This window comes from Sinocyclocheilus grahami, unplaced genomic scaffold, assembly GCF_001515645.1.
Source record: "Sinocyclocheilus grahami isolate Dianchi unplaced genomic scaffold, SAMN03320097.WGS_v1.1 scaffold383.1, whole genome shotgun sequence".
Classification (NCBI taxonomy): domain Eukaryota; kingdom Metazoa; phylum Chordata; class Actinopteri; order Cypriniformes; family Cyprinidae; genus Sinocyclocheilus; species Sinocyclocheilus grahami.
The window spans coordinates 1,470,191-1,486,279 of record NW_015505562.1 but is presented as its reverse complement, the minus strand read 5'-3'; the positions used below and the strand labels follow the sequence as shown (position 1 = coordinate 1,486,279).

The following is a 16,089-nucleotide window of genomic DNA, read 5'->3' as shown; positions in this document are numbered from 1 at the left end:
AGTTTTGGTGGAATGGACTTTCAATGGAGGGACAAAATTGCTCAGGTTTCATCTTTATTGTGTTTTGAAGATGAATGAAAGTCTTATGGATTTTGGATTGTTAACAGAATTTTCCTTTTTAGGTGAACTATCCCTTTAGGTATCAAGTTTATCTCCGAAAATATGAATTAAAACGAGACGATTTTGATATACAGTAAAATCAATCAAATCAGTGTGGACAGCTGAGATGATTTGCTTGTTGCAATGTTCACACTGAAACCTCTGACTTTTGATGTCAGACTCTATAGCCTGAACCAATCTGAGCACTGTTTGAGACATTCTTGAGATATTTTTTGAACACATCAAAATACTATTTGTTTTCCAGTCTCCATTTGCTACCCTTTAGTCTCATTGCTGTCTAGGAGAAACTTGACACTCGACTGAAATTGTTGCATTAAAACATTGTTATAATACTTACTTGCTCCTATTCTTCATATCTATAATCTACAGTGAGCTGTCATCACAGATCCTAGTTTAGCTGCACAAGTGTCAGTGTTCTCAGCTAATTATAAAGAGCTGTAAATGAACCTTGTATTCCTGGCTGCATTAATGAGCTCACATGGATGCAATAGATAAAACCCATCTGTTCCTGTTATAAATGTCTCAACCATAAGTTGCCTCACTCATTTTTGGAAAACCAGCCATAACCATCTGGCATGATGGGGAATTAATCGTCTCTAATTAAGTTTTGCCTAGCTGGCTACTACAGTTTTCAGAATTGTCATCACAGATCCTAGTTTAGCTGCACAAGTGTCAGTGTTCTCAGCTAATTATAAAGAGCTGTAAATGAACCTTGTATTCCTGGCTGCATTAATGAGCTCACATGGATGCAATAGATAAAACCCATCTGTTCCTGTTATAAATGTCTCAACCATAAGTTGCCTCACTCATTTTTGGAAAACCAGCCATAACCATCTGGCATGATGGGGAATGAATCGTCTCTAATTAAGTTTTGCCTAGCTGGCTACTACAGTTTTCAGAAGTGTGGTTACCAAATAAACAACGCTACCGCTGTTACACAACGGCATACAATCCCTCTATGAGAAAACGCAGTGGCTATAGCTGCCGCAAGAGTGGATTACAGGGGAATGCACTGAAGACAGCAGCAGAGGTGCTGAGAGAGAACTACACACGCAACAGAGTAATATGGATGTCAACGTTGTAGCTCATTATTTTTGTCATTTGAGCAGCGGGTAGAGATACAGTAGCTTCATCTAAGGCTTGTTAATTTGTGCTTTTTTTCTAGTGCTGTTGGATCTGAGTGTTTTCAGCCCCCAGCCCCCTAAAACCCTCAAACTCATTAGTGGCTTCTGTCTCCACTTCAGTATGACTTCCTTTACCATTTGACAATAAAGTCAAAGTCAAAAGGCATTAGCAGTGCATCATTAAAAGAATGGTCTGGGCTCAAAAAGCTCTATTAACAGCACTTGTTTTTAATTGAAAAATTTTGCAGTTATGCTAATGCACTTAGAGTCTATGGAGCAAGAGATCTTAAATGCATTTGAGTTTGGAATGGCATGAGGGTAAGTAAATAATGACTTTTTTTCTTTCTTTTTACCCTTGTACAAGTCTTGTAAAGTGTCTATAATACTGTGATTTTAACTGAAATTCACTCTGCACTTTTTCGTTTTATATATATATATATATATATATATATATATATTTTAATTTAGTATTTTTTCTTTTTCTATTATTGTCATTTCTTTGTTATTTTAATTTATTATTATTGTATTATTATTTTTGGTAAACTCATCCTGTTTGAATGGTGCTACATGAAAAATGATTATTTTACTGTAAGTCCAGATTCAGGTCAATGACAAAAAACCCATGATTTAATCTTTTGAAAATATAGTTTAAAACGCATACATTTTTAAGAAATGTTTAAATGTTTAAATGAGTCATGACAAACTAATATGTCATGTGGTGTAACTATCAAATAAAAACAAAACAAATTGCGTTAAATACATAAATATAAACATCAATCATTATTTTAGAAATAAGATATTGATAAGATAAAAGTATATGTTCTAACAAAATTGTGAATTACTAATTCATAAATATAAGAAATTCATACGGTTTCGGGGTGTTGTGCCACATGACGTTACACCAGAATTGATCAGAATACGTATCTTAAAAACATAATTTAAGATACAGTACTTATTGAAACAGACAGTCTTGAGGGTCTGAAGGGGCCTTCTCTACAATTTCTTGTTTTTTTTCTTCATGTTTTGGATACTGCTGGTTGCACCACATGACTTTCTTTCAACTAAACTTCTTTAGTACAATTGTATCACCCTGAAATTTGACTGTATGCCGCAAAAATCGAAATGAATTTTTATTTTAAACAATAACAACATTGAATTGCTTCTTTTTTGTGCTTTTTTAAAGATAACAGATAAATGAATTAATCTAAATTGGCATTTCACCACAAATGCTGTCAATAGAGGTTAACTTGTACTGAACCCAAAATATAAATTGAAATGACAACACGCATTGCATAAATACTTAATAAGAACAAGCTTTGCAGTTTTATTTCTATCAGTCGTCGGGATTCAATGAAATAAGCTCCTTTAAGGTGACTCTTTTGTCCAACCAGATAAGGTCATTTGAAGCGCAGAGTGTCTCTGGCAGCCCTCCAGTCATCCGAGGAGCCTCTTCTACAGGAAGACACTGGAATCTCGGAAGCCTCCTTTGTAAATACCGCCCTGTGCCAGTGCACCACGCAGCTGCTATGTAAGGGCTCAGTTGTCCTTTACTAGCTTGTAAATGACAAGTGTTCTGCGAGGCATGTTTAGCAGTGCAGCACGGAGCTGTGAAGGGCAGTTCAGTCCGAGAGCTGCAGCGTAGCGTCGCACAGCTTCATGTTTATTTATATGTTCACCATAGATACTGCACAGCTAAACCACAAGCATGAGAGGCTGCGTATCTTCTACAAAAACAAATAAAGAAGTCACACTGTCCAGGCTGCGCTGTCAGCATGCGAAAAGAGCCGCTGGAATTTTCCAAGCAAGTTATTTCATTACTTATAGAGCTATTTGATTCATTTTTTGTTGCCAAAAAACATACCTATCAATTTCCATGCCCAGCCATGATGCAGAAATCACATTAGCATTCATCTTTCTCCCTTACACAATCAAACACGGGCAACTCCCAGCTCATCCCTGCCAGCCACTTACTCTAAAAGCCTCTTCAACCGCTCGCGCTGAGGACACAGCAACTTCACTGAGTGATTTCTCATGTGCGCCGTCGCCGCAGTTCATGATTACATTCAAATGGAGTTTAGACAAACTAGAAAAAGATTTCACTCTTTTCCAACGACAGGGTGTCTGAGACCGGTTCTGGGCCTTATGAAATGGCTCACAATTGTCGACTAGTCAACTAGTCATCCAACAACTGAGATGCTGATAAATGCTGAGAATTGCAATGTTGCATAAAGCAATTTAACAATAGCAAATTGTCATTAAATTATTATTATTATAGTTAACTATAAGAAACTGTTACTTGAAGTAAAGCCAAAATAACTAAAACTGAAATAAAAATCAATAAAAACTATATAGACATATATATAAAAAAAAAAAAACATAACAGAATTATTCAAACTTCAACTAAATTCAAATGAAAACTAAATATAACAATAAAAACTACTACAAAATATTAATAAATTCTATAATATCTCAATGACACTAAAATAACACTGCCACAGTTGGCTGTGGCAAACAAAATAGCACCAGTCGGCAGACACAATTCTTAACAAATTCATCTATTTACAATGCATTTGACATCTATTTTTTATTTTTATTTCTATGTGTCTAGTTATGGGGAAAGACTATCATGCCCTACATGTTTTTTTTTTTTCCATAATTTGTTAATGACTTACAATTCTTAACAAATTCATCTATTTACAATTTATTTGACATCTTTTTTTTTATATATATATGTCTAGTTATGGGGAAAGACTATCATGCCCGATTGTTTTTTTATATTATTTTTTTAAATAATTTTTTATTACTTTTTCTTTATTGTTTTCTCATTGATATAGTAATCTATATGTATTTTTTTATTACATGGTATTAAAATGAATATATTATACTTAAAATATGCTTTGATACAAACATTTATTACTATTTAAAGTCAAATATTTATTACTATTTAAATAGTCAAATTGTGAAATTTATGAACTTTTGATATGAAACATGCCAGTTTGAGATCAGGAATCAGAAAGCAACCTGAAACAAGCATTTCCAGTTAAAACATTTTGACTAGTTGTTCAGCCAAACCCCCCAACTATTTCATTTTGAAAAGAAGTCATTTGCACATTGCTACTCTGCAGGACTGTTTGTTTGTGGCCAAGTTATGCAGTAACTGTCAGTTAATGGAAATGCAGGGTGAAGAACCAGCAAAACCACCAAACTGAGAACCGGCACCATTTTGGTAGAAACTGGTCAAAGAAGTGGCACTCGAAAAAGCAGCAGTGAGGAAAAGAATGGCTCTCAGACCGATGAGATAGTCCCCATTGACTGAGGGGGCTGACTGTTGTCTGGGGAAAGTGAAGCCGTTCCAGTTCAATACTCAGGAAAGGGCAGTCACCGCAGCAGAGACTTCTAAAGAGAGCATCCGTGTCAGACCAATGCTGCTTTATTTAACACAGGACTGAGTCTGACCTAATCAATGACACTATAGAACATTCTAGAGGTGATAGATTAAACCTTCATTGAAGCTCTGGATTTGATGGAAAGCTCCTCGTGATCAGATAGATATCAAAGTCAGCAATAAAATAATGCCAAAACCACAAACCTAGTACTAAATGAATGAATCATACATTATTATTCATTTATTTATTATCATGTGTAATTTTTTTACGTTTTTTTTTTAGGCAACGTGAATATATTATTTAACTAATACAGCAGGACATTAGGTTACAACAAAAATAGGTTTAAAAGGTCAGATAAGGCAGGGATATAAGGTAGGTATTTTCACCTTTTTACAATAATTTCTAAATAATAATCCTCCTCGGTTATGGTTCTTTTTTTTAGCATTTCAAATGAATGCTGTTCTTTTACATTTTTTTTATTCATCAAAAACATGATGTTTTCCATTCAAATATAAAGCAGCACAACTGTTTTCAACATTGATAATAATAATATTTCTTGAGCAGCAAATCAGCATATTAGAATATTTTTTGAAAGATCACGTGACACTGAAGACTGGAGTAATGCTGCTGAAAATTCAGCTTTGATCCCAGGAATACATCAAATTTTAACATGTGTCAATATAGACAACAGTCCTTTTAAATTATAATAATTGTTTCACAATATTACTGTTTTCACTACATTGTGTAAGCCTTGGTGAGCATAAGATGCTTCTTTCAAAAAATTAAAAATGAACTTTAGTGTATATACAGTATTGTCAGCTAAGGTAATCTACCATAAATAATGGAAAACGGTAATATTTAGCTGTCTGATCCCTGTTACATGTTAAAAGCACATTGCTCCATCAAGGTTAACTACAGCCAATACGTAATTCCTCATCTCTGTCAGTTTGCACTGGTACACAGTGTTTTCATACTACAGGAAAGAGATACTGCATTTAATTAAAGCACTCTCTCTAAGTCTACATTATTTCACATTAGTGAGCCAGCGGATTCCCTCTGGACAAAATTGATTATTATTTCATTAGATCTAGATCAGTCTATTTATGAACTTTAATCTCAGGCGTGTCAGGCCCATTTTTTCTGCGAAAGGTCATTAGGGGCATATCAACAAAGTTGATTTTTTAAATAATATTTCCAATATCAATCTGCTTTTATCATGTAGATTTCATTATCATTGTTCCTGTATTGATCTGGTGTGCTGTACCTGACTTTATAAGATTATTCATCATTAAATAAGCTACATCGCAGATAAAGTGTCTCAAACATGATTTAACTGTTTACAAAAGACTATCAAAATAATACTGACAGAGTATTCTGCTTTGTCCTTTTAAAACAGCTCGATGTCCTGCGGTGTGACAAACTGAATTCAATTTAGAACTTTTTAAACACTATTTGAATTATTAGGCATGTCTCAATAATTTTAAAGACCACATAGAGTGATGAATAGAGACTAAATGAACACTTCTAGAAAGCACATGCATGGAAATTTTATGGACATTTTAAAAATAAATAAACAAAATTAAATATAAAAAATAAATAGAACATTTTCACACTAGCAGGATCATTTAAACTACACTATAAAACATTTTCAAGTAAAAAATTCCAGTGGCAAAAATGCAGTTTTTGGAGTATGTTTTACAAGAAAAAATAAGTTTTTGAGTTTAATTATTTGTGAAATGTACTAGCTAATTTACTAGAGTGAAAATGGTTTCAAAGGAAATCCTACATTGGTGTTTTCACTGTACTTAAGGGGGGAAAAAAGGTAATGGACCAAAGATATGGACTTTCCCCGTACACGTCCATGCAAGTTTTAACCTAAAATCTGATCTGATCACATTTTGTGTCAAGTACGCACATGCAAACATACAGAAAACGACATTAACTCATTTAAACACTACACTGAAGCTGTTCTAAGTCTCTCCCAATTCCGTACCATCTCAACGATATGAGATGCATCAGTCTGCGCCATTAAAACCTAGCAGCATAAATACAAAATGACAAATCCATTTGCGTGCAGCCCCTTAAAAGCTCTAGCCGGTGCCAAATGAGGATAATGGAATCTTGTTCTCGAGAGCTGGCGACGAAAAGCACTTGCTGCTGGAAGCTTTGCCTCGCTCACGTGTACCTCAAGGTGCAGCGTCCTGCCTCTCCTCTTACACACTCAGAAACCCAAGCAGGCAATGTCTCACAGAGAGCTCAACCAGAATCTAAAGACAAGTTTCCATTCCGGTAGTGAGCAGAACCCAGATGGCAAGCGACACCGCTACAGCATTCATGCATATGCCGTCTGTGTGTAGTGCACTCACCAGCGATCCGCTCTCAGCTGCACCGCTGCTTCTGTAATCGCGAGCTGATGCCTGTGAGTGTGTTTGTTAAGGCTGGTTTCTCCGGGTCGCTCTCGCCCTCCCCAACCGCTGCAGAACCCTCCACCGCTCAAGGAACAGCCCACCGGAGACACATGCAATGTCACATGCACCGCCACACTGAGCACTTCCACATGGCCAAACGCATGAGTGCAAATTTCGATGGACGAATAAAGAACAATTCCTGCATACTAAGTAGCCGTTTTAAGACGTCGCGTGTGTTTAGGCTGAACCCTGTTCTCCATTACAGCTCCCTCCGGACCACTGGCCAAGTCAAGCAGAAGCGAGTCATTAAGGAGAGTAGGCTAGCGTTCACCTCTTCCCATCATCCCTCATCACTCGCTGTGCCTCTGTCCTCCAGTATCTTTCACTCCCCCTCCGCTTTTGACTGCAGCCCTTCACCGGGAGGTGTTTGTGAGTGACATCACTCCGAGGATTTCCTTTTGTTCCGCAGACAGATCACCTCTCCCTCTCTCTCGCTCTCCCTCTCTCTCTCTCTCTCTCTCTCTCTCTCAGAAACGCACAGTGCTGCGAGCTATTTTTAGCAACAGAAAAAAAACACAGCACGACTACAAAGCAGTAGGTTGCTAGAACTTGCGACACAGAGAAAAATACAGTAAAAAAGGAGCCCAAAGTGGCTGCGCATTATGAAAAGTTGCCTGCGTTAGAAAAGAAAATTGCAAGGGAAATCCATTTTGTCTCCATAGTTTCTCCTAGAGTGCAATGAGATAAAGTGCAAATGGAGACTTTAGCTCATATCTACTGCTTTTCAGGATATTCTCTGGAGGATAAAACCCAGTAATCTCTCAATAATGCCACAAACCCAGATTTGAAGAAATCTGCAGTCAAGTCTTCTCAATATGAACTCCAACATTTTTCATCAAAGATTATAAAATAGATTATACCCTTTCTTTGTAAATAACTTTCTCATTTGCAACAGTTTGTATTTCTCCTAATGAAATTCAAGAATATGATATAATACAAAATATAATATAATATAATATACAGTGTGACAAACTTAATTCCATCTAGAACTTTTTAAAGACTATTTTAATTCTTTTTGATTATTAGGCATGTCTCAATAACTTTAAAGACTACTTAGAATAATTAATAGAGACTAAATGAACACTTCAAGAAAGTACATGGAAAAGACTTTAAAAATTAAAAAGAAATCAACAAAATTAAAGATTAAAAAACAAAAATGTAATTAATAGAAATTTTTCACACCAGCAGGACCATTTAAACTACACTAAAGCTATAAATTCCAGTGGCCAAAAAAATGCAGATTTTTGGATTTTGTTTTACAATAATTTTTTTTTTAGTTTATTTATTTGTGAAATTGACTAGCTAATTTACTAGTTGGTTTCAAAGGAAATCCTACATCATTTCTGCTTTCAGTACAGAAAAAAAGATGATTAAAATGGACCTAAGATACAGACTTTCCCCTTATACGTTCGTGCAAATTTGAACCTATTATGATTTTACAAATTCTGGACACGTTTTGTGTCAAGTACGCACATGCAGACATACAGAAATTGACATTCTGAAAACTCATTTAAATGCATTGAAGCTGTTTCAAGTCTTTTACAATGTCTCTGTGCTCAAGATATTGAACGAGAAGTCTGCAATCAAAAGTCTCCTCAATTTCTCATCAAATTATTCCAAGACCAAATGATCCAAGCTATACTATTCAAATTAATTGATAGATTTTGATCACAAGAATTTTTTTATTTGGGACTATGTTTTGGGACTGTTTGAAAAATGGATACTAATAAAACACAATCAAGCAGTGCTATCCATTTATAGCTTTATTACTTTATATCAATCTGTGACTATTTTTATTTCTACTACAGAATTCTACAAGACACATCTGTTGCTACTTCAGTAAAACATAACAGAGAACTCAATTAAGTCTCCAGTGACATAAAAGAGCAACCTGATTAAAAATGGACCTAAGATAACAGACTTTCCCCTCATACGTTCATGCAAATTTTAACCTAAAATCTGATTAAAAAAATTCCGTGAACAAGTTTTGCGTCAAGTACGCACATGCAAACATACAGAAAATGACAACTCATTTAAATGCTGCACTGAAGCTTCTTGCAATTCCGTACCATCTCATATCAGTGTGCGCCATCAAAACAAAGCAGCATAAATACAAAATAACAAATCCATTTGTGTGCAGCTCCTTAAAAGCTCTAGCCAATAGAGTTTAAATGGAATCTTGCTCTCGAGAGCTGGCGATGAAAAGCGCTTGCTGCTGGAAGCTTTGCCTCGCTCACGTGTACCTCAAGGTGCAGCGTCCTGCCTTTCCTCTTATATGCTCAGAAACCCAAGCAGGCAATGTCTCACAGCGAGCTCAGCCAGAATCTAAAGACAAGTTTCCATTCTGGTAGTGAGCAGAACCCAGATGTCATGCGACACTGTTAAACACACTCATCGGGATACAGTATTCATGCACATGCCGTGCGTGTGTGTGTGTGTAGTGCACTCACCAGCGATCCGCTCTCAGCTGCACCGCTGCTTCTGTAATCGCGAGCTGATGCCTGTGAGTGTGTTTGTTAAGGCTGGTTTCTCCGGGTCGCTCTCGCCCTCCCCAACCGCTGCAGAACCCTCCACCGCTCAAGGAACAGCCCACCGGAGACACATGCAATGTCACATGCACCGCCACACTGAGTGCTTCCACATGGCGCAACACACAAGCACAAATTTCCATGGACGAATAAAGAACAATTCCTGCATACCAAGTGGCCGTCTTAAAGACGTCGCATGTGTTTAGGCTGAATGCTGCTCTCCATTACAACTCCCTCCGGACCACTGGCCAAGTCAAGGTGAAGCAAGCCATTAAGGAGAGCAGGCTAGCGTTCACCTCTTCTCATCATCCCTCATCACTCGCTGTGCCTCTGTCCTCCAGTATCTTTCACTCCCCCTCCGCTTTTGACTGCAGCCCTTCACCGGGAGGTGTTTGTGAGTGACATCACTCCGAGGATTTCCTTTTGTTCCGCAGACAGATCACCTCTCCCTCTCTCTCGCTCTCCCTCTCTCTCTCTCTCTCTCTCTCTCTCTCAGAAACGCACAGTGCTGCGAGCTATTTTTAGCAACAGAAAAAAAACACAGCACGACTACAAAGCAGTAGGTTGCTAGAACTTGCGACACAGAGAAAAATACAGTAAAAAAGGAGCCCAAAGTGGCTGCGCATTATGAAAAGTTGCCTGCGTTAGAAAAGAAAATTGCAAGGGAAATCCATTTTGTCTCCATAGTTTCTCCTAGAGTGCAATGAGATAAAGTGCAAATGGAGACTTTAGCTCATATCTACTGCTTTTCAGGATATTCTCTGGAGGATAAAACCCAGTAATCTCTCAATAATGCCACAAACCCAGATTTGAAGAAATCTGCAGTCAAGTCTTCTCAATATGAACTCCAACATTTTTCATCAAAGATTATAAAATAGATTATACCCTTTCTTTGTAAATAACTTTCTCATTTGCAACAGTTTGTATTTCTCCTAATGAAATTCAAGAATATGATATAATACAAAATATAATATAATATAATATACAGTGTGACAAACTTAATTCCATCTAGAACTTTTTAAAGACTATTTTAATTCTTTTTGATTATTAGGCATGTCTCAATAACTTTAAAGACTACTTAGAATAATTAATAGAGACTAAATGAACACTTCAAGAAAGTACATGGAAAAGACTTTAAAAATTAAAAAGAAATCAACAAAATTAAAGATTAAAAAACAAAAATGTAATTAATAGAAATTTTTCACACCAGCAGGACCATTTAAACTACACTAAAGCTATAAATTCCAGTGGCCAAAAAAATGCAGATTTTTGGATTTTGTTTTACAATAATTTTTTTTTTAGTTTATTTATTTGTGAAATTGACTAGCTAATTTACTAGTTGGTTTCAAAGGAAATCCTACATCATTTCTGCTTTCAGTACAGAAAAAAAGATGATTAAAATGGACCTAAGATACAGACTTTCCCCTTATACGTTCGTGCAAATTTGAACCTATTATGATTTTACAAAACGTTTTGTCGTTTTGTGTCAAGTACGCACATGCAGACATACAGAAATTGACATTCTGAAAACTCATTTAAATGCATTGTCAAGTCTTTAAGTCTTTTACAATGTCTCTGTGCTCAAGATATTGAACGAGAAGTCTGCAATCAAAAGTCTCCTCAATTTCTCATCAAATTATTCCAAGACCAAATGATCCAAGCTATACTATTCAAATTAATTGATAGATTTTGATCACAAGAATTTTTTTATTTGGGACTGTTTGAAAAATGGATACTAATAAAACACAATCAAGCAGTGCTATCCATTTATAGCTTTATTACTTTATATCAATCTGTGACTATTTTTATTTCTACTACAGAATTCTACAAGACACATCTGTTGCTACTTCAGTAAAACATAACAGAGAACTCAATTAAGTCTCCAGTGACATAAAAGAGCAACCTCTGAGCAATATAATTCTCCTGTGGGCAAACCTTCAAGAGCCTCAGGAGGACCATTAACCAGCACAGAACAAACTCCCTCATAGTGAAGTGTGTCATTTCTGCACGACAGTGTCAGTGGAATCACAAAAACAATGTTTGAAAAATGGGTTTTGAGTGGGTTTGGTAATGTATTTCTGAAATCTGCAGATTGCCACGCTTGTTCTGAAGAAAAAGAACACACAATTTATTGCTCTCAATTAAGTCTCCTGTGACATAAAAGAGCAACCTCTGAGCAATATAATTCTCCTGTGGGCAAACCTTCAAGAGCCTCAGGAGGACCATTAACCAGCACAGAACAAACTCCCTCATAGTGAAGTGTGTCATTTCTGCACGACAGTGTCAGTGGAATCACAAAAACAATGTTTTCAAATGGGTTTTGAGTGGGTTTGGTAATGTATTTCTGAAATCTGCAGATTGCCACGCTTGTTCTGAAGAAAAAGAACACACAATTTATTGCTAAAAAAAAAGCATCTACATGGGCCTCTCAATAATTTATAAGTATAATGAGCATCTGTTGTTTTTCTTGGCAGTGGGTGATTTCTTTTTCTGAGGGGAAAAAGCATTTGTTGGAGCAGGCGGAGCGTAGCAACTACCTCACACGCATCCACACGGCCCACTGTTAAACAATATGCCAGCGATCAAATCATCCAAAACATGCTCAGTGGAGCACTAACATCTCTGCTGCTAAGAATAACCCCTCGCTCTCTGTTGTTTCTTTTTATAGCCATGCCTGGGGAGCCGGCCTGCAGATTTGCAGATTTTAGAAGGACACGACCACAGTCGCTGCTCCTCGGTTTGATCTCAGCTGACGACACTTGTTTACTTGCTCGCAAACACAAACACACGTTATACCATGGAAAAGCACAACAATACAACCCTGAGGCAACATTTGCATGTTTCACAGTGCAGAAAATAAGTATCTTTCAATGATTTTCTAATAATGGACGTTTCTGGGTTCTCTGAAGCTTAAGTCGTTGTACGTCTATAGTGGCGAACGGAAAATAGTTTTGTGTTCCCATTTGCTCCAGTAGCCAAATAAAAATCCTGTCATGCACAATCATGTTTCCAAAAACTAATAAATAAATAAAGAGATTTACAGCAGTCAGAAGAGAGAAAGATGTCAAATTTACTGTCACTCCCTCAGATGTTGTATTAGAAACATCCTGTTGTGTGCAATGGTAATGTTTTCTTTATGTAATTTAATGCCAATATAATAAAACACAAAGTATAACGTTAAAAAAAGCAATATTAAAAACATGTTTTGCTACATTTATGATGTTAATAACTCTGGAAACGTGCCATCACAGTCCATTGTAAAGAGATTTGGATATTTACAGTATTTATCTGTTCCGAAATTGTAAAGGATAACAGAGATATGACATGATAATTGTCATGGAGCGCCACTGTGAGGAGCACGGAGACGAAGGAGCGAGGAGAGGAATTCAAACATATAGATTTTAATAACATCCAGGGAACAAGGAAAACACATGTAGCAAGGGTAGACATACAATTCCGGATGAAGGAGAACAGAACGGGCTAGAACTCAAATAGGACAGATAAGGAGGGGCAGACAGGTGAAGAGGAAAACTAATAACAAGGAACACCTGGAACTAATAGAACTAAATGGGGACAGGAACAGGAAGGACCAAATAAGGGCAAGGAAGGCACATGGGGAGCAAAACACACACAAAACTAGGAACGGAGTCTGACAATAATATAATATAATATAATATAATATTTTCCAGCCTTTTGGAAGATATTTATCTGTTCTGAAATGGTAAAGGATAACAGAGATGTGACATGATTTTATGAATAGTTGAGTTAGAGTTGAGTAGAGTTTGGATTGATTCATTGAAATGGATAGCTTGAAGTGATTCACAGAAATGAATTGAACTTGCTAACTGTAACAGCATCTTTGCTAATTAAGTTTTGATGGGTCCACAACATGCAACATTCTGACTATGAGAAACTTTGCAAGTATATGTCAACTTATTCTACTAAACCTAAACCTAACCAAACAGTCTACTCCGAGAGTTATGTAGTTGCAAATGAACGAGAATTAGTACAGTAGTTGCAAAGTTACTTAAAGGAACAAAATAGGCTCATTTTCCAACTCCCCTAGAGTTAAACAGTTGAGTTTTACCGTTTTCGAATACATTCAGCCGATCTGGCGGTAGCACTTTTAGCTGTAGCTTAGCATAGATCATTGAATCTGATTAGACCGTTAGCATCTCGCTTAAAAATGACCAAAGAGTTTCGATATTTTTCATATTTAAAACTTGACTCTTCTGTAGTTACATCGTGTACTAAGACCGACGGAAAATGAAAAGTTGCGATTTTCTAGGCCGATATGGCTACGAACTATACTCTCATTCCGGCGTAATAATCAAGGAACTTTGCTGCCGTAGCATGGGTACAGCAGGCGCAATGATATTACGCAGCGCAGATATTAATAAAATGTCTAAAGCGGACTATCAAAATAAAGTGTAACCAAAGTTGGAGTTATAAAAATCTTGCAATCCTGTTTCAAGCCAATACTACAGTACATGCCAGTTTTTAGTGATTATAATTTTTTATTAAAAACACAACAACAATAAAAAATAAAGCCACTTACATTAATCACAGAAATAATGAAATAGTTTTACTTTCTATCAAAAAAAAATGGCAGTGGGGGCAAATAGCCTAATGTAATCAGTGAATGGACGAACAACATATAACACCAGGAACACTGCGTCAAGCCTAGTCAGTACTGGCGCAAAAATGACACACTTCACCTCGACACTTGTGAAATTGACTGACTAGTTGCTATGAGAACTGCATGATCCTGTAGTATCCGGCAGACTAATAGTCAATATTACACATCTAATGTGCTGTCTATTTGTGGTATATTGTGGATATTCACCTGTGTTGACATAAAGCATGGAAGTGGCCGCTTACCGTGAAACTGTTGTTGACATTCTTTGTGCTTGATTCGGCAACACTGGCATCTGAAAGATCCACCTCATCGAAAATAAGAGACTGTGGACAGGAGGAGAAACAGGGGGAGAACAGTGAACATTGACGATCACAGTAATGCAACAGATTTAGCATACGCTCATAAACAAATATCTTATGCACAGTGATGCTGAATACTGTTCTACTGAAATGACACGGAAATTAGCTTATTGAGCTACTGCCAAAGGGATCAATCTCGTTCACAGCATCTATATGTTGTTTTGGTCGTTCTGAAATGTTCGAGCAAAGTCTGTCGTCAAAGTAAGTCTGTATAACTATCTTACACGACTGTGTTCTCAAGCAGCAGGCATCTACCTCTGAAAGAAATGACCGCATTTATTGTGCTTCGTCTGCTTGCTCTGAGGCGCAAGTAATTTATCATATGTGACCTTGGACCACAAAACCAGTCATAAGGGTAAATTTTTTGAAATAGAGATTTAGACATCATCTGAAAGCTGAATAAATTAGCTTTCCATTGATGTATGGTTTGTTACAATATGACAATATTTGGCTGAGATACAACTACTTGAAAATCTGGAATCTGAGGGTGCAAAAAAAAAATCTAAATATTGAGAAAATCGCCTTTAAAATTGTCCAAATGAAGTTCTTAGCAATGCATATTACTAATAAAAAATTAAGTTTTGTTATATTTATGGTAGGAAAAGTACAAAATATATTCATGGAACATGATTTTAACTTAATCTCCTAATGATTTTTGGCATAAAAGAAAAATCGATAATTTTGACCCACACAATGCATTGTTGGCTATTGCTACAAATATACCCCAGCGGCTTAAGACTGGTTTTGTGCTCCAGGGTCACATATATGAAAATTATTATATTCAGTGGCTTCTCCTAGATTTCTTAGTAATATTTAGCGCCAGCTTATCAGGAAGTGATGATTTTGTTCTTTTTGACTCGTTGGATGGAAATGGTGCTTTATTCACAAATGTTTTATGCGATATTCAAGTTTTGCAAATAAGTTAAATTTGCATCTTTGGATGGAAACATAGCTGATGTTGACATTAAACAGTTGCGCTGCTTAATATTAGAAACAGTGATGTATTTTTCCAGGATTCTTTGATGAACAGAAAGGTAAAAAGAACAATTTATTGGAAATATAAATCTTTTATAATGTTATAAACATTTTAGTTACTGTCACTTTTGATCAATTTAATGCATCCCTGCTGAATAAATGTATTTATAAATTTCCTATTAAAAACTGACTTTTATAACTGACATTTAAAACAATATACTGTCATTTTGATTTATTTAATAGGCCCTTGCTGAACTATTCATTTCTTTTTTTTTCTTACTGATCCTGAAATTTTTTTTTTTTTTAGTGTACATAATCTTTATTTTTAAAAAAGAAAAAAAACTTTTAACAAATATAATAATGATATATAGCTGCAAGCAGCAATTGCGGGGTTCAAGCATTTTAAGGCCTTGAAGGTGGTATGCTTTTAGGGTCTAGGCCAACCTGGATGTATGGCTGACAGTAAAACACATCCAAAATGGAGAATATG

The 16,089-nt window shown here is 36.2% G+C and overlaps 1 protein-coding gene across 1 annotated transcript in view; it reads right to left on the bottom strand.

Moving 5' to 3' along the window:
* dgkh (diacylglycerol kinase, eta) overlaps window positions 1–16,089 on the bottom strand; it is an 83,006-nt gene that overhangs the window by 44,636 nt on the left and 22,281 nt on the right. Inside the window, exon 3 of the mRNA XM_016231093.1 lies at window positions 14,508–14,588. Coding sequence (XP_016086579.1) covers window positions 14,508–14,588 — 81 coding nt within the window. The remainder of the gene's footprint in view (window positions 1–14,507; window positions 14,589–16,089) is intronic.